Source organism: Lichenostomus cassidix, chromosome 1Ab, assembly GCF_008360975.1.
Source record: "Lichenostomus cassidix isolate B80296 chromosome 1Ab, HeHo_3.0, whole genome shotgun sequence".
NCBI classification, from domain to species: domain Eukaryota; kingdom Metazoa; phylum Chordata; class Aves; order Passeriformes; family Meliphagidae; genus Lichenostomus; species Lichenostomus cassidix.
In genome coordinates, this window is record NC_139481.1 from 4969849 (window position 1) to 4991773 (window position 21925).

The 21925-nt window shown below is 40.9% G+C and overlaps 2 protein-coding genes across 4 annotated transcripts in view; one reads left to right on the plus strand and one right to left on the minus strand.

The window, feature by feature from the left end:
* The window catches only part of BRAF (B-Raf proto-oncogene, serine/threonine kinase), a 74902-nt gene extending 59454 nt beyond the window's left edge, over nt 1-15448 (plus strand). For 2 of the 3 annotated variants that reach the window (XM_085049518.1, XM_085049519.1), the window contains exons 14-19: nt 883-929; nt 1490-1608; nt 2325-2456; nt 5074-5208; nt 6060-6213; nt 11740-15448. In XM_085049518.1, coding sequence (XP_084905644.1) covers nt 883-929; nt 1490-1608; nt 2325-2456; nt 5074-5208; nt 6060-6213; nt 11740-11762 — 610 coding nt within the window. In that variant the 3' untranslated portion in view covers nt 11763-15448. Of the gene's footprint in view, nt 1-882; nt 930-1489; nt 1609-2324; nt 2457-5073; nt 5209-6059; nt 6214-11719 lie in introns of all 3 variants that reach the window. The other variant, XM_085049520.1, reaches the window with a different exon arrangement.
* A 5321-nt stretch (nt 15449-20769) lies between these two features.
* Nucleotides 20770-21911, minus strand: NDUFB2 (NADH:ubiquinone oxidoreductase subunit B2). Its single transcript, XM_085049544.1, has 4 exons — nt 21762-21911; nt 21537-21681; nt 21376-21460; nt 20770-20852 (listed from the first exon to the last, which is right to left on the minus strand). Exons 1-3 carry the CDS (start codon nt 21833-21835, stop codon nt 21386-21388), a joined length of 294 nt encoding a protein of 97 aa, XP_084905670.1. The 5' UTR covers nt 21836-21911; the 3' UTR covers nt 20770-20852; nt 21376-21385.
* Between the last annotated feature and the right edge of the window lie 14 nt (nt 21912-21925).

Here is a 21925-nt window from a genome sequence, read left to right on the forward strand (position 1 = left end):
CAGCCAAATATTATGTGTCAAAATCAGTACAATGCTGTAAGACCAGAGAAATCGCACTCCAGATGAAAACCCACTATGATGATTGTAGCTCATTGTGCCATTTTTCTATGTATTCCATTACATTTTCAGTCAAGAGGTGTGGAGGTGTTTGCAGCAACCACCCTTAGCCTTCTGTTAGCCTGTGCATCTCCCCAGGCCCCATCTGTAGGTAGGGAAGATGCAAAAGCTGTTTTATGAACATCATTCAAAGCAGAGACACAAACTGGGGCTTTTCCAGCAGTTCTGTGCCAATCTCATTGACTAAACAAAGAGCCATGGGGGTCTAGTTGCCTAATGCAGCCTCTGTCTGTGCTGTGGGGCAAGCACTCTCCTCTGTGTTCCCTACCATCTGCTCATCCAGGCTGCAATCAGGGCATCTTTTTTCCAACCCTCTACTAAAAAGCAGTCAGTATACCTGAGTACACATGGAGACTGGGAAGCACATTCAGCTCCTGCAATTTAGAAACACCTTACCTAAAGCTGTGGCTAGCTCACAAAGTGAGCTTGACAGTCACTGTTAAGGCTGGGAGGCAGAACTTTCAGCATGGAATTGCATGTGAAAACTACTGAAGATTTTATTGGGAATATTGAGTTAGAATTGAAAAGCAGAAGTTGGAGCATAATTGTTATTCATCAGTAGCATCTGATTTGAGCTGGAAATACAAGCTTTTTTTTTTTCCTGTGAATGTTGCAGAAACTGTCATGGGTAACTGGAGTTTTACTACTTTCATAAATATGAGCAGTTTGTGTACAGAATTTATATTTCAGTGGTGCAGTGAATTTTGAGTTGTTGATTAGTGAAATAATATTTAACCCCACCTAATCTGTCATTTTCCTTTTCAGTTATTTGCATGCCAAGTCAATCATCCACAGAGACCTCAAGAGTAATAGTATCCTTTCCCAGAGATGTAATTCTGGAAAGTGAAAGCATTCCTGGTTTCTTCCTTTTTTTTCTGCCAGAAATTAACTTACTGGTGTGAAAAGCTGTTCATGTGTGAATATTTGCCAAATAGAAATTTCATTGAGTAGGGGTAATATCACTAGTAGCAAAATAAGAGGTGCTTACTGTGTCTTTTGATTTGATTACAAAAACAGAGGGAGTTTCAGTGTGGTATCACAAAGATGTTTTTGCATCCTTTGCTTTCTTCATATAATGAAAGGTTACGTGAGTTGGCTCAAGGAATATTTTCAGCTTTTCTCATTCTTGGCACTTCAAGAAAGCCACCTGGCCATGGTCTGTTCAGCACTGGCCCAGTCATTACTTATGTAACCCTTAAATGCCATAATTCACTATGCTGCTTGCTTAAAACATGAGTGATAAGAAAACCTTCTTCAGTGATGGTGAATGGTTAAAACTGTCATTTCATGTTGCAAATTTGTAGCTGTTTATTGTTCTTTTAGGACAGGGCCAGCTCTGCTTGTCTGTTTTCCCTTAACATTCCCCCCTTAGATATTTTTCTCCACGAAGACCTCACAGTAAAAATAGGTGATTTTGGTCTAGCTACAGTGAAATCACGATGGAGTGGATCCCAGCAGTTTGAACAGTTGTCTGGTTCCATTCTATGGATGGTAAGCAAGGGAGAAGTGGTGAGCTTGTTTCAACACATTTATTTACCTTTGGCCAAAGTTTCTACTCCTATCCCTCTGGCACTGACATATACAAGCTGGCTTAAGCTGGAAAAGACAAGCAGTAATATGAAGAAGTAAATGAATGTTTTTCAGTTCTTCTTTAAGCATATGTTTTCCAGTAGTCAGCAGAAAAGCTTTAGTGTCTCCATCCTTTATTCTGAGGTTTAAACTGAAATGAAAATGGTGGCTTAAGGAAAATGAGTATCATTAATCCAGGGTTGAGGAGAAGGTGAGAAAAGCCTTGCAAAACATTCTGCAAAAGAGTAGAGGAACTAACTCAGTGAAAAGTAAGATGCTTTTAAATTTCAAGGATTCAAGGATAGTTACTTCATACTGCAATCTCCTGTGCAGCTCTACTTCTTCCTTTTCTGCCTGGAAAACCTTGAAGCTCTGTTAGCTGACGTTATTTTCAGTGTCATTAGAATTCTAGTTCTAAATACCTTCTCAGCCTGGACAAGGTCATTTTGTTCTGTCATAGAGGAATAAAAGGGATCACCAAGTTGAACTGAGTCAACATCCACTCTATTTTAGGACCCAGTAATATCTGAAAGCAAGAGTGGGCCTTACACCTGTACCCTGGACAAGTCCATGTTTTGTTCCTGGTATGTGAGGTATAGAGAAATAGCAAAAACTAATTTTTGCCTTTTATGATACAGGCACCAGAAGTTATTAGGATGCAAGATAAAAACCCATATAGCTTTCAGTCAGATGTGTATGCATTTGGGATTGTTCTCTATGAACTGATGACTGGACAGTTGCCATACTCCAACATCAACAACAGGGACCAGGTAAGGGGAGGCACTGACTTGTGCCAAGTGTGACCTGAAACAGATCAATTCAGCCTTGGGTGGTGAATTTTCTGATGTTCTGTATGTTTGGTGTTTCTGATTCTGATGCTGTGAGATGACATTTCTGTATTTTCTAGATCTGCCTCAGCCACATAGTGACAATTTACTTACTTCTCTTGAGGTGTTTTTTGTGTTCCTGTTTTTTGAAGTCTATATTTTCTGAACTGGTTGCCAGGATACTTATTAGAGAGAGAGCAGATTACTTAATAGTAATCTAGATTAGAATAGTTCTGCAAAGGCAAAATGATCCCCCATATATCTGTTCAGTTATTCCTCTTGTTCCCCTCACTTGCAGTGAATAATAAATACTGCAGCTACAGGACTGACAAAACAGAACAGCAGTCATCTCACCAAATGTTTTATATTCACTTCAACTTAGAGAGAGCATGCACCATCTAACTGAATTGCAGGATATCAGCATTTCTCAAATCCTCCTTGATGGAGTATATGACTTTGCAGGGTGTGAAAATCCTGTAAGAAGATTACTTAATTGTGAACAAATATTCCTTAAATCTTAATGATCCCACACGCTGTAATATATCTCCACAGGATAGACATGTTTGGGAAGGCATACCTGATGCATTATTTCTGTCTAATCTGAAAATAGTATCTATGCATCAAGATCTTTGGTATAAACTCTTCTGTGTCTGAGCAGGGATGTATTTATGTTGCTTCTGTGTCCTCATGCCTTGTTTTTTCACTGTCAGTACTTGAGAATTGAAACCATAGCAACGTTCATCTGTGAATGCCATTTTATAAGGCTGCTTCCATATCTGCCAGAACACTTCATCCCAATTCATCAAATCTGGAGTGACTCCTTTTTATTTTTTTTTTCTTTATGATTTTGATATTGCCTTTTGAAAGAAGGGAAATGTCTGTATTACTGGCCAGATGGATCCAGCCTTCTAAAAACTGTATTTGGCCTTGTTTAGCTTGTACATTTTGAGATCTGAAAGATGAACCCAGTGATGTAGGTGCTTACAATGAAGTGATGAAACAAATTTTAAAATGCAAGTGAAGCCAACATATAAGATGTGATCTAATGCCTTGAGTCTTGTCACTCCTTGTCTATTATCTGAAAAGTTGTAAATATTCCTCACTCTCTGGTGCATTTACATCAGCTACTATGGCACAACCAAGATTCTTAGTGAGCAAAGTGTCATTCCTGTTATACCTCAAGAGTGTTCCTCTCACTTTAGCAGATTTTTCTAGTGATACTCTTCCCTTTAGTTTAAAATAAAATGTTAGCCCATATATTATTTGTAAAGAAAGTACTTGAAACATAAATAATACTGAATTGTGACTGACTTCAGCTTGTGCAATTATTTAGAGAATACTAACTGCTAGATTATTGTAAGTCTGATTGCAGCAGAGGTAAGGGATGCAGTATGCAAGTCTCTACTATGAAATCCTGCTCTGACACATGGGGATTTCTTAAGAAACCATATGGGAGTTTTCTGTTCTTCCTTGATGCCAACACAGATGTGACTGAAGCAGAAAGTTAAAAAAGGACCAGGATTGTGTTAGCATAAATAACACGTATAGCATGCTTGAGATGTGAGGGTTTTCTGTTGGGTTTTTTCCCCAGTGTCAAGGTAGGAAATAGTTACACTTCATTAGATAGAAGGTATGATACACCTGCTGGCTCTGTCTGAGTACTCAGAAAAGGCAATGATTGCTGCTGCAGCTTGAATGGATCTTTGATTAGCTAGTTTGGAAGGAAGGGCTTTTTAGTGTCTGTGCAACTGCAGTACTCAAACCATACTGCAATTGACCTTGGCTTAACATGATCATGTTTGATGGTTTTTTATATATACAAGAGATGATTAACCATATTTAGGTTTTGTTTTTCTGCTTCCTATCAGTTTACTTTGGTTTATGCATAGATTTTATCCTTAGGTGAAATAGAAACCTTCCATGTTTAAAAAATTACTGTGAAAATACCAGGTCTGTCTGTCTCTTCTTCTAGAGAAGGGAGGCAGTTTCTCTTTTTCTTTTGTGTGGGTTGTTTTTTGTGGGAGTGGGGGAGTTGGTCAGATGTCAAGAATAAGCTTTTGTGTTGGAAAAGTATATGATAGAATTCATTCTCAGAAAGTAAGAGGTTTTCATATCCAAAGTCCATATTTCTCAAAATACCTTTCAGCATGATGTTGTTGTTGATTTACAATATAAAGCAGAATATTTCTTTTTACAGAATACTTATTTTTAGACATTCTGTTCCTGCCACAGAGTTGCTGATTCTTTTTTTTTTTGTCAGTTTTTGACACTCAAGAACCGTTCCTTAGATGGTTATCGCTATAAATGGTAACCATTTACTAGTGTTCAAGTTTCACAGAAATCTCTCTGAGGAGGAGGAAAGATCTAATTTTTTTCTCTGTACTGAATAGGTTAGCAAGCGTTACTGTAAGAAATTTAGCAATTTCAATACCAGATAATGTTTCCTGGGAGTAGAAAGCTTGCTGCTGGAACTGAAATAGTCTAGCAAAATATTCACCTTTTGTTACTGTTTATTTTACCAACTCAGCTCCTTCCTCTTTCATCTCTTTTTCCCTTAAAGATAATTTTCATGGTGGGACGAGGATACCTTTCTCCAGACCTCAGCAAAGTACGGAGCAACTGTCCAAAAGCTATGAAGAGACTAATGGCAGAATGCTTAAAAAAGAAAAGAGATGAGAGACCCCTTTTTCCACAGGTGAGAAATGCTCCTCTTCAGCTCTCAACAGACTTCACAATTCAAAGCTGTGAACTCACTGGCCAGTCCCAAATTTTTTTGACTAGTGCCATAGCAGGATTTTATAAGAGCACTGGTTCAGTACTTGGTTGGTTCTGTTTAACTAGAAATGCTTATTTTAATTTCAAAACACGGGTATTAAAATGACCTGTATATTTGGAAAAGCATTTACATGTTGGAGAAAGTTTCAGCTGGGAGATAAAGTAATAGTGACAGTTAGACACACAAATTAGTACTTGGTGTATGATTTCAGAAATGTTTACACTGCTGTCCTTGCTCTCCCCAAGCTTCACGAAGGGAAACCAATAGTTTTGCCACAAAACTTGATTTTTATCGTGCCTGCTGAGAAAGGTTTGGGTTCAAAAAGCTTGAGGGGGAGGAGGGCAAAAATCTGATTTTTTTGTGTTTTGAATGTAACCAAATATTTTTCAAAAGATAAGGAGCTCCCCCTGCTGACTCTTTGGTAAATGTTATTGAGCAAAATGCTGGCAGAGCTAGATTTGTTTGCAGAGAAGGCAGGCACAGGTAGTAGTGCATAGACAAGGAGCCCAACAGAAAGCAAGTGTTCTCACTGTGTTTACAGAGGGAATCAGTGGGTCTTTTTAAAGTTGAAAATTCCCCAGCTGTCCTTTTCAACTTTCTTAGGATGTAAACATCAAGAGTGCAATGCAGTAAGCTATATTTTAAAAACCCTCTTTTTAATTTGTGTTTAAATATCTTTTGGTAGTTAACCGATGTCGTACCTTTGGTTTGAAGAGAGAGTGTTACAGCTTTGGAACAACAGATTTGATCACTTATTTTCTATATTTTAGATTCTTGCCTCCATTGAGCTTCTGGCCCGGTCATTGCCAAAAATTCACCGCAGTGCATCTGAGCCCTCATTGAACCGGGCTGGCTTCCAGACAGAGGATTTTAGTCTATATGCTTGTGCTTCTCCAAAAACACCCATCCAAGCAGGGGGATACGGTGGGTTTCCAGTGCACTGAGACAAAATGTGAAAGCATGTGCCTGTGTGTCTGTGTGCTGCTGTGTCCTGTGAGTGCAAGGTGTTTGTTCACAGTTCCTAGCAGCTCTGTTAGGTTTACTGAGAGAACAAAGACTCATTTCCTAACCCTGGGCATGGAATGTTCTGAGCACAGAGTCTCTGTTGGTAACGAGTGCCCTGGGAACAGCTGGCACAGGAACTGTAATGTCACCTAAGAGACATGGGAAAGGTCACTTCAAAACAAGCAAAAATCTTCTCCAGGTCGTCGGTGTCATTTTTGCCTAGTTTATTGACTGGAATTAGTTACTCAGGAGTGTATTTGATTTTAATCTACTCAAGCTATGGTGTTGTGTTGTTTTGGGGTTTTGTTGTTGGTTTTTTTGTTTTTTACTTCAGTTGAGGTCATTATATTTGAGCAATAAGCTTTAGATTCTTCATTTAGTCGTGCTATTCATGTGGGAAACACTTGGAAAAATGAAATTAGCTTCAAGGCTGAACACAATCAAAACTTTATTGTGGTCGGCAGAAGGGAGCAGATACAACACAGAATCCAAAGAAAACCCTGAATAATATGTGACTCTTACATTGATAGATGAAGTTTAAAGTAGTGCTGTTGAGGAAACATCTCTTCCTGCAGGAGAGTGGTGATATGGGTTGGGGTTTTTTTACGTTATGTTTTTCCCTAAGTATTCTGACCTCCTATAGTTCAGACCATCTCCAAATGTTCTGTTACAATGCAACAAAGAAATTCTGAATCCGCCTTTGCCAAGCTGCAAGGCTATTATTGCTAATGGTGCCTGTATCCTTCAATTAACACGGATTTCAAAATTTAAAAAAAAAAATCTTAAATCTCAAGCATGACCAAGTGCTTTAAGAGAAAAATGCTGCTAACACCCATAATAGGAAAAGAAGATTTGAAAAAGCAGTTTTCTTCATGGAAATCAGTGTTATACCATGAATTCTGTTAAGATGAAAGGTGTTAATTATTTTAATAGTGTTAAGAATACACTGAACATGCTTCTCTTCAGTGACAAATTGATTTTTTTCACTTCTATGTAAAAGCTGCTAGTTGGCTAGGTAGGAGTAAGTTAGACACCTTACCAAAATCCTGCCAGCTCGCTTTGGAGACTGTATTTTTCTCTGGAGTGTTGCTCTGGAACAAGTGCATCAGAGCAGTGGCTCAGGTTATATCAGTCTTTATTGTCAGATATGAAAAAAAGATGTACTGACAGTGTTCTTGCATGTTTTGAGATGAGTTATGTGGTTTCACTTGGTGTAAACTGCTACACTGTTAATTTTCACAGATTACTATGCATAGGAAATAAGCTATTGCTGCTCTTGTTAGGACTTCAGGGGCAAGGAGTGTTCCTAGTGGCTTCTGATTTACATACTCATGGAGAAGTTTGCATGTTGCTAGCAATAGGTTTTTGAAATAGATCAGGAATTCCAAAAAGATTTGTTTTTCTGCTGTCTGGCAACTGAGCCTTTTAAACTGGGAAGCAGGTTGAGAGAGCTTGAAGAGATATAGGCAATTTTTACACTTTCTGGATTGATTATAATGGTCTTTTTAGCTTCTGCTGTTGGAATAGTTGGAGAACTTTCTCATTTTCTTAGTCAAGAAAATTTAGCTGTTGAAATCTCTATGGAAATAGTTATGGAGGACAAAAGTTGTTACTGTTTTAGAAAATCTGTTTCTTATCTTCCTAGTAGCTTCACCTCATTTGGACAGGTTTCTCTTAAAATGAAAACAGGACTTAAGTTTTGTTTTCCTTCCTCATTCTTTATTTTATATATTTATTCTAGCAGTGATGAGGAATTCTTCCAAAGCTGTGGGGTATGGTATTCAGTACGCAGCAAGAGGATGCTACTGGGTCTCCTGCAGAATCTAGAAATGGGACATCCCACACAGGGAGTTGCAGCGAGTGCAGAACCATCACCATTGCCCTGCCCAGGCTTATTCTTGTTCAGGTCTGCCAGATCAGTTCAAACCAGTTATTCCTTGGAGTGGTATTATCCTTGTTGTTCAGATTATCATCTGTGCTATAGGAACTACAGTTATGGGAGAAAAGTGCTGCCATCCTTAGACACATTTGGCCCCATTTCCTGCTGTATGGTCAGTACATTCTTCCTGTGTCACCTGTTCTTACACACTGAGCGTTTTGGGGTCTGTGGCCACAATGTGATTTTAGCTTCTCACTAAACATTTTATGAAGCCTAAAAGGAGGCTGTGTTTTGTGGATCATTGACTTTATCTGCCAGAGAGGCATTTAGAGGTTTAGTTTCTGTAGTTTGTAATTGCTGCTTCAATGAGATTTGGGAATATCTGTGGGATGAAGATTCCTAACTGCACCTGTGGATTTGGGTCAGAGTTCTCAAAGGTGCAACTCAGCTATGTTGTTTAGAAACAGATACCTCTTGGTTCTGAAAACAGGCCTGTAGGATCCTAGGTTTTTCTGGAGGAGTAATTTATACTAGGTGAGATTCCTTTTTATTTTATTTCCCTACATATCAGTACAGAAACAAAATCTGTCTTGTTACCTTCAACATGTTTCAAATTTTTATTTACCCAGTGGATAGTATCCACACAAAAGATCAGCACAAGATCCCACAGAAAACTACCTCCTTTTTTTCTGTGTCTATGAATGTAATCCAGGCAAGGTGTTGGTGTTTCCCTTCAGTCAGTCAGTTTGTACTTCAGTAGAAAAGGCTGACACAGACATGGAAGGGAACCATTCTTCTCCTGATGATTCTTTTGAGAAACATGGCATCTACCCCAGGATAAGGAGTACAGTTAAGATGCTGTGTGTATACCTAAGTAACCTCATGAATTTGGGTGATTTAAAATTTTGTGAGAGTATAGAATGGTAGCTGCATCTTAAATCCTTCCAGGAATCAGGGACAGCAGGTTCACTCAAAACATGCCTTTATAGTATGTTGTTTGGAGGCAACATGAAACATCTTGATCATCTTTTTAGTACAGATTTTTTGAAAGTGTGCATTTAAAATAGTTTCCACTTGCTCTGCATGAGATGAGCATGGAAAGACTTTAGTAGCTGGCTTGAAAGAGGTTTGTAAGAAGAGTGTATTTTCAGATGCTATCCATCCTTTGGAAGGGAATTGCTTTGCTACCAGTCAAAGTTCTGCTTGATAAAAAGCACCTCAGATGTCTAGCTCACAATGGATATAAATATCTGGTTTTTCCACGTAGCAAGTTGCTAAGCATGTGGTTTTATAACTTGATGTGGATGGGTATAGCCATGTGCATACCTCACCTAGGGAAAGCTGTTAGTGGTAAGTGCATTTTATACACATTAAACCAACATAATGCTGTTATTAGATGATCATTTTACCTATTCTGGTCGCCTGTTGATTGGAGATCAGATTAACACTGCAATTTGGAAAGGGGAGATTTAGCATTAGCTTGTCAAAGCAAATGTGTTTGCTAAGGTTTTGTTTAAATGGCAGGAAAGTCTGAAAATTGCCTTCTTAAAGCTACCATTCTATCTCAAATATTTGACTTCTGATCCTGTTTTTCCATTGCCCTTTCCCAATTAAAGGTTCTTTTTTTTTTTTCTGAAATCCCTATATGACTAATAAAATTTGAATTATTACTAGAAATGGGCAGAAGGACAAGATGAGTAATGAGGGAGCAACCCCTTGTTTATGAATTGATCTTTAATCAGCAGTTTAGAAAGGCAGACTGAAAAATAAATTAAATAGAGCATGTTTTGAAAGTGTAGCTAAGCATGAATGTCACTCTTAAAAATTGGCCTCACAGGCAATACTTGATGACTTTTTTGTCCTCTTAAAAGAAAACTTGAGGTGTATGAAACTTGAGGTGTTTCTGGAAGATACTGTGAAGAGAGTTGGGAGGTCAGTGAAATGCAGCAGAAAGAATCAAGAAAAAATGATCCAATATTTAGGGTATTTAGAGCAAGAGTTTCAGCTGTTGGTAGAACTAATAAAATAGGCAATTAGATCAGTCATGAAGCTTTTATTCTATTGTCATTACAACTTAAGCCTGCCACCACAGTTTGCAAAGACACACAGAGCTTGAGGTCTGTCACAGCTCCCTGTGCCACCCTCACTTTGGACTTCAGGTGTACTCCCTTCTCATTTCCTACAACACACAGAGCCCTTTCCCTGCTTTCTTCAAGTTTCCTTAGAACTGGGTCAGCTGTTCCACCCATGCCTTTTCTTCTCCCTCCTAGTGCAGACTGCAGATGACTCTTCTTGGTTCTCCTCTTTAGAGAGCCAGACTTTCCACAGAATTAATGCTATAAGCCTAGAATTTTGTTTGTAGGGATGTTTCTGTTTTGTTTCCAATACTCAGAATAAGAATCTTCAGAAAAAACAAAACCAACAATACAGTCACTCTTGAAAAGATGGAAGGACACCAGATAGGGAGCAGTTGTTTGAATGTAATGGCATTCAATACACTTCTGTTGACCAGAACAGAGGCTCTCTTATGTCTGCTTATCACTCCTTCACTATTAGGAAAGCTCTGAGGAATGCTGTCAAGAAAGGGGCATAAACTAACCCAAAATTCATATGAAACCCAGCATGGGCAAATTATATGTGTTTCTTTTCTCTTGCTCCCGAGTTCTTTTGATTATGCATAATTGGACACCACTCACTAAAAATCCTATAGAACTCAATTTCTTTGTGGGTGGCAGGGAAATTTTTTTTGGCTAAAGTATAGGATTAAGAGGATTGGTATCTTGATTCAGCTTCTATTCAATCTTCTGTCAAACTCCTTAAAGACTTTGAGCAGCAATTTTACTCTGTGCTGTGGTTGCATCCTCTCAGAAGTGGGACTACCAGTGTGTCTCACGACATGGTGACACTAAATAAATTATGTAGAATTTCAGGACATCATCACATGTGAAAACACTGCATATAATTATTTTTTATGCAGTAATTCTGAAGGAAGCACAGAGGTGATCATGATGTAGTGAGGCCTAATTTCTGCTCTGGGATTGAGTAGACAATCTCTTCATTCTTACATTTCTCTCAGTAGGTTGCTATGTTGGTCTCTAAACCAAATCCTAGCACTCTATAACACTGGTTTTATATTCAGGCACTTTACTGTATATAGTCTTTAAAGGGTAAGGGATGTGTCAAATAGTTCTTTGTTATTAAACTAGTTTTACAACAGAACAGAAACTGGTTTGCAGTTGGACGCATTTAGTGAAACTGTTGCTTCTCAGGAGATCATATGTGCAATAAGGAGCTTAAAGTAAAATTAAGCTGACACATTTAATTTTCAAATGCATGATGAATTAGACTTTGCTTGAACTTTCACCTTCTTGGGAAGAATGGGTACGGCTTGCTTTGTTGGTGAAATATGCTGGGTCTGTATTCAATGTTCTCTCACTGTGTATTCTCTTGTGCTTTAATTTTAACAGTTTGCATTTTTTTAACATCTTTTATATTCAACCTGATGTTCAACTAGTCTAGTAACTGAAATCACCTTTTTAAACCAAGCTCTTGTCCTCCCTCTACAGGAGAATTTGCAGCGTTCAAGTAGCCACAGCACCATGGCAGCACCCACTCTGTTATTTAAGTCTTGTGTTCCTACAGTTTCTTAACATCAAAACTCCATTCTGCTCCGCAAAACCTAAAGTAACTTAGAAAAGATATCCATAAGCTTAAAAGTGGAGCAGAATGGAACTGCCAGTCCAACACAATGGGAAAAAGTACCTTTTTGGGAACCAGAGTCTTCTGCTGCCAGTGTTTCTCCTTCAACACAAACCACCACGTGCATTCGGAGACCTGCAGTGGCTGCCTGTGCTGTTGGCATCATTCCCAGGAGAGAGGAGAGGAGAGGAGAGGGAGCTCGTGGTGGGACTGTGGTGCTCGGGCGTGAGGGGATGGAGCTGCTGCTGCTGCAACTTAGGAGACTTGCTTTGGATGGTCGGCTTTCTCCCTCTAACAGCGTAACCATCAGAGGCTGAACATCTGATGAGTGCTAATTTCAAAGAATCATTTTCCATTCTGATCCTTTGTTTTTTTCCCTGGTGTACTTACTGATTTATGGACAACGCAGTATCCCCTTTTCGCTGCATTGCAGTGTCAAACACCTCAATCTGTCTCTATTACTGGGGTTTATTCCTTTAAAATTAAAAGTGTGGGGCAGTGTGAGATGGAGATGTTACTCCGAAGGCAGAGAGGTTCGTCTGAAGGAAAAGGGGATGCTGCTACACCTTTTTTTCAGATTTACTTTACCACTTCTTAAAAAGAACAAACAACAACCACCATCCTTATCCTTTTTCCTTTTCCAGTATTTTCTTGGTGTGTGCATCTTTTTGAAGGATTAGCTTGATCCTTCTTTTGTTGGTCCAGCAACAAACTGAAGTTTAAAGAAAACATGTAGCGAGATTGTCCTCTCTTTAATTTTTTTGGTATCATATGATACAATGTATTTATCAAAGATGCTACTGCAGCATCTGAAGTCTGTAGAAATCCCAATACAGACTGTGAATGGTGTGTGTACCTACTTTAAAAGTTTTATTTTAAACGAGGGTGCAGGTTAATGCCAGGTACCTTACCAATATGTAATGTTTTCATAAATGAGGAAAAAAGTTCTCAGGTTGAATTGAATACAAATACAAACCCCCCTAGAATTAGACATTCCAAAAATCATGTTTTGGTACTTTCAAGAGCTTTTTTTAAAGGATTTTTATCCTGTTAACTAAACGTCCTCTGATAAGTGTGTGTGTAAATGTGGAGCATCTTGTCCTAATGGCAAGTTGTTAGATCAAAACAAAACGGTACTTGCTGGATCCACGCTGACTACTCCTCCTCTCATTGCTTTCCTCCCTGTCATCTCTTCCCTTCTGTTTGTCTTTCCCTTCTGTACACTTTGCAAACTAAGATGAAGGTGGCGGTATCTCCATTAGAGTGCTTTGTTTTCCTGTCCTCCAGTCCTGGTTTCCAAATGGTTAGTAGCTTTTTGACAAGTTACCCAGTCAGGGAAAAAAAACAACTCAAAGTTCTGCACATCATTTACCTCTAGTAGAATATCTCGTGATGTGATCTGTTTGCAGAGTTCTCTGGTATGTGGTATTACCTGTAAAGTATTTGTACAGAGGCAAGGCAGACCACATTGGGAAGAAACTCAAGCTCAGACAGAAGTTTTCAGAATTTGATTTGTGTCAGCCCTGTACCACTCTGGGTGAGGCAGGAGAACTGAGCCCCTTCTAGCAGGGAGGTTTTGCTGGGAGGAGATGGAGAGTGTTTAACAAAATGGTGACAAATCAATGAAGGAGTTAAATGCGTGTGAATGTGGTGTCCATGCTAAACATGGATGTACCGAGTGAGGATGCTGTCCTTCCCTCCCTAGGGAAAGTTGGACTGTTTCTGTCCTGCAGAAGGTTGCTCCCAGGTGAAGGGAGAAATGCACATTGGAATTAGAAGGTGCTTTTAATACCCTGGAATTTTGCGGTGTTGCTGGTAGTCTGTTACGTTTGTCAGTAAATATTTACTGGGGCTATAGGGACCGGACTAATCTGAAGTGGGAATTAAAACTGAAATACTGTGTATTCATATTAATTCCACAAACATTAGCAAGATAGCAATAGTGAATGACTTATTAGTCACTACAAGAATGAAGTGATTCATGTTGGTACATGAATAGAATTGATTTTGTGTACAGGATGCATTTTAAAAACAAAAAAAAAAAAGAAAACAAAAAAAAAGCACAAATTTTTTCTTGTCTGCTGTGGGTCTTCAGATGCTGTAAGGTTTTTTCCTCATTGAGATTGGCAGGAATTTAAAAAGTAGCAATAGCCACTTTCCAGTGTGGAGAAGCTGATGGAGGAGCAGTGGTGTGCAGATGGTGCAGTCAGAGTGCTCCCTGGTGATCATCCCAGGTGGAGGGAGCCTCGCCCACTGGTGTCAGCAGGCAGGTGAGAGCATTTACCAGCTACAGGCTCCCAGAGGGGGAAGTAGTCACTGCTTCCTTCACCCCACACTTGGCTCCAGCCCCTTACAGGCTGTGGCCCCATTTGTACCTGTCGGGGATACTGAGGTAAATGTTCTCTCAAAAGAAACTGTTAACAAGTATGGACAGGTGGTTCAACGCCCGTTTGTTTCACAGAGCTTGTTAAAAGCCCTTGTTCCTTCCACAAAATCATGCTGGCAGAAGATTGTCTGTTAGGAACTTTGTTCTGTCTTTGCTTAAAATGAACTTACTTTGGTTAAGATTCATTACCCATTAGTCTACAACATGCTTCTTGAGCCCATAGGAAAAGCACAAGGAAAATTGCTATCCTTGTCCATGCAAAGCACTTTATAAGTAACACATGATCTCTGGGTTTGGTTTTTTTATTGGGGTTTGTTTGTTTGTAGTTTTGTTTTTCTGTTTTGTTTTGGTTTCTTTTTTCCCTGAGGAATGTGCAAGTTGTTTGGCTGCTGTTTAGAGAAGTCCTTTCAGGATGCATTTCTACTGGTTTTCTCGTTTGTTTGTTTCCCTCCAGATAGCTGTAGTAATGTGTGTTTGTCTGTAAGAGTTCCCAGGTGATGCTCATGCAAAACTTTGGATGAAATGTGATTTGTAAATAATCAGGATTATTTTTGTTTTTATCTTTTCCTTCAGGAGTTTTTCTGGATGTCTTGCATGCCATCAGAACCAGTCTTAAAGATGCCCTGTAGATGTTTAGTGAGTGGGGAAACAGGAATAGATGAGAAATGAGTGATCTCTGTAGCAGTGAGATGAAGGAAGTAAACTGTAATGACCAGTACATTCATGCCTGTTACCCCAAATTCCTTAAGTTTCTTCGTGGTGTCCCAACCACAAGCACATGCCACAGTATGGAAATGTGAGTACATATTTCATGTGCACATGTTGGGACAGACACCTGGAGAGTCATACTGCTTCTTTTAGCTCTACAGTATCTTGCATTTAATAATCATTTGCAAAAGTTCCAGTATCCAGTCCCAGCTATTCATGTCTTTATCAACCAGGCATAGACCTTGCCCTCTGCCTTTCCTTTTCCATAGTTAACAGAGGCCTGTTAGCTGTAACACCTTCCTGCTCAGTATGTGATTGTTTCCCCTGGCATATTTGCCAGAACTACAGCATTGTGGTGGAGCTCAAACCAAAATGCAGGAATGTAGAGGCCAGGTTACTTTCAAAGTAATTTCTGTGTCTGTTAAGTCCTACATGGTCCCAGATACAACTAGCCCGGTCATTTCTTTTTTCTTTTTTTTTTTTTTTTGCTAAACTCATGCAGTATCGCTGTTGAGCAGCTAGCAGAGTAATGAAGGCACCAGTTCTCAGTGGCAAGAAGGAATGACCTTTATTGTTTTGATTTCATCACATATATAGAGTTCTCAAAAGTCACCCAGATTGGTCAGTCAGAAGCCTTCCCCCAGGCCTGATTGGCCAGGCCTGCACTGCCCAAGTTCTGGGACACTGTTCCAACAACATCCAAACTTTATCTTTATTTATAAAACACAAGAAAATTTCTCATGGGAAGAACCTGTGCTAGCCACAATGCAGGTCATTAAATGGATCTGCTTCTGCTTTTTATGCTTACCCAAAATCATCTTTTCTTGTACTTGAATGGTCTAGCAGCTGATGGAGATGCAGAATGTTTGAGAACAAATACTGCCATTTTACCATGGCATCTTAGCATCACTTGGATTAGTATATGCTAATTAGAGGCTGAATTTGGCTTTTGTGACATAAAATGAGTGAAATTCTGACTGTTAATAAATATCATGTCTTTCCACAAATGCCCGAATTGGGGCAAAAGTACCCTGAAGATCACACATAAACAGTTTTACTTCTATGTTTGTCTGGTGATGTTAATGCATCCAGCATTTTACAGAAAGCTGAGGGAAGCCGGATCCCCGGACACCTCACAAACAAATACAAATTGAAGCTTTCATATCTGGAGTGGCTAAATTTAGCAAAGAAGCATGTAGACATTTCACACTTTTGCAGCCTTTTGATTTCATTCCCCTCTTGACTGTGAGTGCAGCATGTGTAGCACAAACTCTTCATAGTACTGTAGACAACATGTCCTCTGTTGATAAAAAGTATCACCAGTAGCACAGTGGGACAGGCAAAGTTTGTAGGTACAGTCAAGCTAAAAAGCAGCTGCATGGGTGGATTCTTAGGGCATCACTCTGAAGGTGCTGAGTATTCTAGTTTTCTGTGATGCATTTTACATGGAAGTTTATGGAACAAACTTTGTTTACTGCAGCCTTGTTACTGTGCATTTGTACTTGGTGGTTGTTTTGGGATTCATTTGAAATCCCTTTCTTCACTGCTTCATTACTTCACACCAACTTCATACCCACGATAGGAAGTTTAACAAGGGCAGGTCCAGGTTTCTGCACCTGGGATGGGTAACCCTGGCTGTGTGTACAGACTGGGGAGCGAGAGGCTGGAGAGCAGAAAGGCACCTGGGGGTCCTGGCTGGTGGCGAGTTGAACATGAGTCAGCAGTGCAGGACGGACATCCCTGTGTTGGGGCAGTTTTGGGTGCCACAAAATAATAGAGATCTAGAGTTCTTAGTGTCCAGAGGAGGCCATGAGGATGGTGAAGGGTGTGTAGGGGAAGCTGTGTGAGGAGGAGCTGAGGTCACTTGGTCTGTTCAGCCTGGAGGAGACTGAGGGGAGACCTCTTTGTAATCACAAATTCCTCGAGGGGAAGAGGAGAGGCAGAGACTCACCTCTTTTCTGTGGTGACCAATGACAGGAGCCAAGGGAATGGCCTGAAGTTGCATCAGGGGATGTTTAGGTTGAAAATGAGGAAAAGATTCTTCATCCAGGGTGGGGTCAGACACTGGAACAGGCTTCCCAGGGAAATGGTCACAGCACCAAGCCTGACAGTTCAAGAAGCATTTGGACAATGCTCCCAGGCACATGGGATTCTTGGGGTGTCCTGTGTAGGGCCAGGAGTTGGATTTTGATGACCCTTGTGTGTCGCTTCCAACTCAGCATATTCTATGATTCTTACCTAATAAACTATTAGAAGAGCAGAGCCAAGCTGTTAAAATGAAAAAGTTTGCATTCAAGTTTCAAGGATGCTAACACAGAAGCTACTAAGTCAGAACCTGTGGAAGGAGGAAGCTTCAAAAGCTGCAGAGTATAGACTACATGGAGTGTGATTTCAGATGAAAACTAACATCTCTTTCATTTAAAAAAGAGAGCTATCAAGACCCTCTGTTTAGTGGTTTACATAGGGATCCCCCAAAACGGTTTTTGTAGTTTGCCAAATGATCATGTGCCTTTGCAACTTTAAAAAGTACAACAGAATGTAAACCAGGTGCTTTGTAATTAGAGCAGTGTCTTTGGTTTACATCTGCTAAAGTAGTTTTGTATATAGCTATCCCTGTAGGTTGGTAGTTTGGAGTTGGTCAACTCCTGTAAAGCAGCAAGGAGGGCAGAGACCATTCCCCAGAATACCTGTTAGCATTTCAAAGCTAAAAATTGAAAGATACCGAGTTTGGTTACAGTAAACCCGCTGCTTGAAATCTGCTCTATTAACACTTAATGAGGTTAATTTAATTTAAAAACAAGTAAGCCTTCCTCTCCCTCCAGAGACACAGAGATCATTAAAGAAAGCTCTGAAGAGGCCTAAAGTTACACTCTTGTAGCATCTTGGAATGAGATGGTAGATGAGAGCCAGATGAGGAGAAACTTGCAGCTACTACTCACGTAATCAAAGTTCACATTTATCAGACCATGCAATTAATTCCTTGTCCCAGAAAATGCAGTAAGTTTTGTTTTCTGGAATGTCAGCAGGTTTTCTCAGTTCTTCCTTCTTCCCTCTTACCATTGCTGTTCAGTGATCACCTCCTGTTATTGCACATTAACTGTGGGAGATGGTAGGTGTCTTGTCAGCTGAGGGATAACCAGTAAGTGTGAATTTGATTTGTTCAAATTTCAAACTGGTTACGTAGACTTCTGGCAGTACCTACATATCAGTGTCATATTTAACCTACTTGTCCATGAAGGACAAAATAATGGGTTTGGATAGTAGTGCTTTTTCAGATCTTTTCCTTTTCTTCATTGGGGCAAGACTTCTGGCGTAATTGTAAATTATGAAGTTATGTCTAAATGCACAGTCCATATGAAATATCAGACCAATTTTAATTTGGGTTCATTCCTTCTATAAAACAAAGTATAAAAATATTTTACTTATGTTCCAGGAACTATCTGGAATCCTTCTACCTATCCCAAATTCTGCACTAAAAGTACATGTGATGGTTACTTTGTCTCTTTTTTTTTTTTTTTTGGTTGGTTTGGGGTTTTTTGGGTTTGGGGTTTTTTTTTTTTGTTTAGAAACTTCTAAACTACCTAGGAATTTGCTTCATAGCATCCAGCAGCAGTGTGTTCAGCTCACCCAACCTCCTCAAGAGCCAACAGTGGCCTGTCTGGTCATTTTGTCTGGTTTGTCATGTTTGCAGCAGCTGTACTTTAGAAGAAGCCTTGTGTGACATTTACTTCTGAGCAAGTAAACCACAAAAAGAACTATGTTTTCTTTTTTGTTGTTTATTTGAGTTTGGAAAATGGTCCAGTTTTGTTTTGATAAATGTCATTCTGTGTTGCATTTGTGTATTCACCCTTGTTGAAGAGAAATCCATCTGTGTGTTTGGGAGTTCAGTGGAACATTAGGAGAAGAAATTAAGCCCATCGTCTGGGCATGGATGTTGGATCTAGGGGGAAAAATGGACCAAACTTGGCTGTTGGGTTATTTTGGGATGGTGGGGGATTGTGAGGGCATAATTTAAATTAACTCTGTCTAAAATAAAGCGTAAGTGCAATAAATGTGCTTTTTTTATTCAAAGCTGTGAAACTTTAGGAAAAAAAACCCAACAAAACACAAAAAAAATCAACCAAAAAAAGCACATCGTTCTTTCATGAGCCTTGTGTCCTTCCTGCCTCCCCTTCCTCCCCCTCTCCACACTTCTCAACTGACAGAAACCTGACAGTGGCCAACTTGCATGTGTTGGCAGCCCAAATGATCATTGCTGTTCTGATCTCATTTGTTGGGCTTGGGGAAAATCCTGCCCCCTACTTCCTTTCCACCCTTGACATCCTTTTGGGATCCAGTACTGCCCTGTGCCTCTAGAGCAGGGTCTGCAGTTATCTGGGATGCACGAGCCAACCCATCTGCTCTTGGTCATCCTGATTGCAGTGCAGTGTTCCTCCCGGCCTTTCCTTCCCCAGGTGTCATCCTCCTCCCTACCTCACTCCAGGTGCAGTGGTGGGTCTCCCAGGGCTGGGCAGGTAACATTATTCTTGAGCAATTGCAAAAGGAATCAGCCATCAGCTGCCTAATTGGATCCCTTTTTCCCTGCCCAAACACACATGCAGGCTGGCCACTGTTGCCTTCTGTGACTCTGCCTTGTTTTGCAGGAGCAGGTGTAGGTGTGTGTAACCTGTTGTGCATTACTTGCACTGTCTCTCTTTCTTACTTGAGCACAGGCTGCTTTTCCTAGATTAGGAAAGGGGCACAGGTCTCCTGGGGGTGCCCAGGATGGATTGAGCAGTGATGGAAGGGGTAGCAGCACTCAGTGGTTGGACCCTACGGGGGAGTAAGAGAGGACTGGCTTGTTTAAAGTTTATAGATACCCAGATCTATATCCTTTAAACTTTATTATTTTTATATATAGTCAAGACAATGGCATTACCTCATAATACAGAGGCTTGTTTATGAGAGGCAAAGTACGTAGTAAGGAGAGGAAAGGGAAATTTATATACAGATTTGTTTGTTTGTTCCTTAGTGCAATGAAATGTATGTCCCACCACTTTAAACTCTGTGCTAACACATTCCTTTCAGCTGTATTCTTTTTTTTTTTTTTGACCACCAGAGGTTTGCAAGGGGCTTATGACTGCAAAGTAGAAGGTCCAGTCTGGTTACTTAAAAAAAAACCAACCCATTGTGTTAGTAGATTTCCATAGCTGCTTTTTAAAATCTACAATGGAGTAATTGTTTTGAAACTTGTATTTATTTTTTAATTCATAACAAAATGTTTATTTTTGGTTTCCTGTTACGTAGGTCATGGCAACTCCCCTTCATTCCTTCTCAAGTTTCCCCTGTACTTGCCAATACAACTTATTTTTCTTGTTTGTTCCTTCTCCCTTTACTTTTGTTGTCCCTTCATTTGTACTTTGGAGTTTTTCTCATGTAAATTTGTACAATGGGAAATATTGTCCAGTTTGGTTAGAGAGCATGGAGACTTAAAACATATTAAAATTTGATAGCTGAATTCAGATTGAAGAAAACTATTTCAGTGTAAAGTTATTTAAAGAACTCTGTATTATATGAAAGGCAAAAAGTTCTATGTACTTGATGTGAATATGAGAATACTGCTATAATAAAGATTGACTGCATGGAAAAGTCTGAAGGATATCGTTTATTGTGTCATGTATGACTCCTCCTCTCCATGAAGTTGGGAGATGTGCAATTAAGGTGGTTAAGGGGAGTGAAAAAGTTACTTTAAGATATAACTCTGAAAGGGAAAGAGAAGGAAAAAAATAAAGACAAGGGATTTTAGAAAAAAGTACAGTTCCGCTTAGGCTTCATTTACAGTTTTATTGACAGAAGGACCCAGGAGCCAAAGATTTGGTTCCAGGGGCCTCAATTAGTTCCAGGAACCTGAAAGTAACAGAAGAGAAACCTGAGAACCTTTTCACTCATCCTTTTCCCACCACGCAGAGTAGAAGCACCTTCTCACTGCTGCCTTCAACAGCAGCTGAAGCTGTTGGTTTAGAGCTGTACTGTGTGACACAGCAGCTTGAAAGACTTGATAATTAAAGAACTGGAAACAAGCACAAGCCTCAAACATTTAAGGGGACATCTGCACCGATCTCTAGATACAACACACATCTTCAAGGATAGATAATGCTGGGTCTACAGACCAGCATAAAGAACATAATTTAGAACTGGTACCAGGTAAGCCCCAGCTCCCAACAAAGCCAGCTGTTGCACTGCAGGCTTACATTGCCAAAACAGCGCTACCTGCTCTCAGGCACCTGAGCCTTGTGTGTGAAGGCAAGGAGCAGTGCGGACAGTGCTGCAGGGCAGAGGTTGGGCTCCTTCACCCTGCAGCGGCACCAGCAGGGCCACAGCCAGCACGGAGCCCCGGGGCTGCAGTGTGTAGGCGCGGCGGGAGCCCTACCGGTGCGCTGCTACTCCGCATCGTCCGGAGGGATGCCGAGCTCCTCGTCCGTCCATGCCGAAGCGTCGGGGTACGGGAAGTGTCCCTGGGAGAGAAGCCCGTCAGAGCGCGGCCGCGGCCCGCCGCACGCCCCCCGCTCCCCGCCGCCGCGCCGGCCTCACCAGCACCATGTCCGGGTTGTGCCAGAAGTGCCACAGGATCCAGAACCACATGAGCCCGCTGAGGATCTCGCTTCGAATCACCTGCGCCCGCGTCAGCTCCGGGAACTGCCGGTACCGCGGCGGGATGTGCACCCCGCCGCTGGCGCTGCAACACAGCACGGCCCCGCCTCACTCCGGGCCCCGCCGGCCCGCTGCCCGCCCCACTGCCCGGCCCGCCCCGCTCACCACCGCCGCCCGGGCACGGCGGCCCCGGCCCGCAGCAGCAGCCCCGCCGTCCGGCCCAGCGATGCCACCACCATGGCCGCGCCAATGTCACCCGCACCGCCCAGCAACAGCCCCGCCGATTGGAGAAAGCGAGCGGCGCCTTCCGGGGCGGAGACAGCCCGGGG

Excerpts from the sequence above, each read along its gene's own strand:
- NDUFB2 (XM_085049544.1), bottom strand. The coding sequence starts at position 21,835 with ATGGTGGTGGCATCGCTGGGCCGGACGGCGGGGCTGCTGCTGCGGGCC. Across the intron at positions 21,682-21,761 it reads GCCGTGCCCGGGCGGCGGTG|CGCCAGCGGCGGGGTGCACA; the intron begins GTGAGCGGGGCG and ends GCTGTGTTGCAG. Across the intron at positions 21,461-21,536 it reads ACAACCCGGACATGGTGCTG|GGACACTTCCCGTACCCCGA; the intron begins GTGAGGCCGGCG and ends CTTCTCTCCCAG.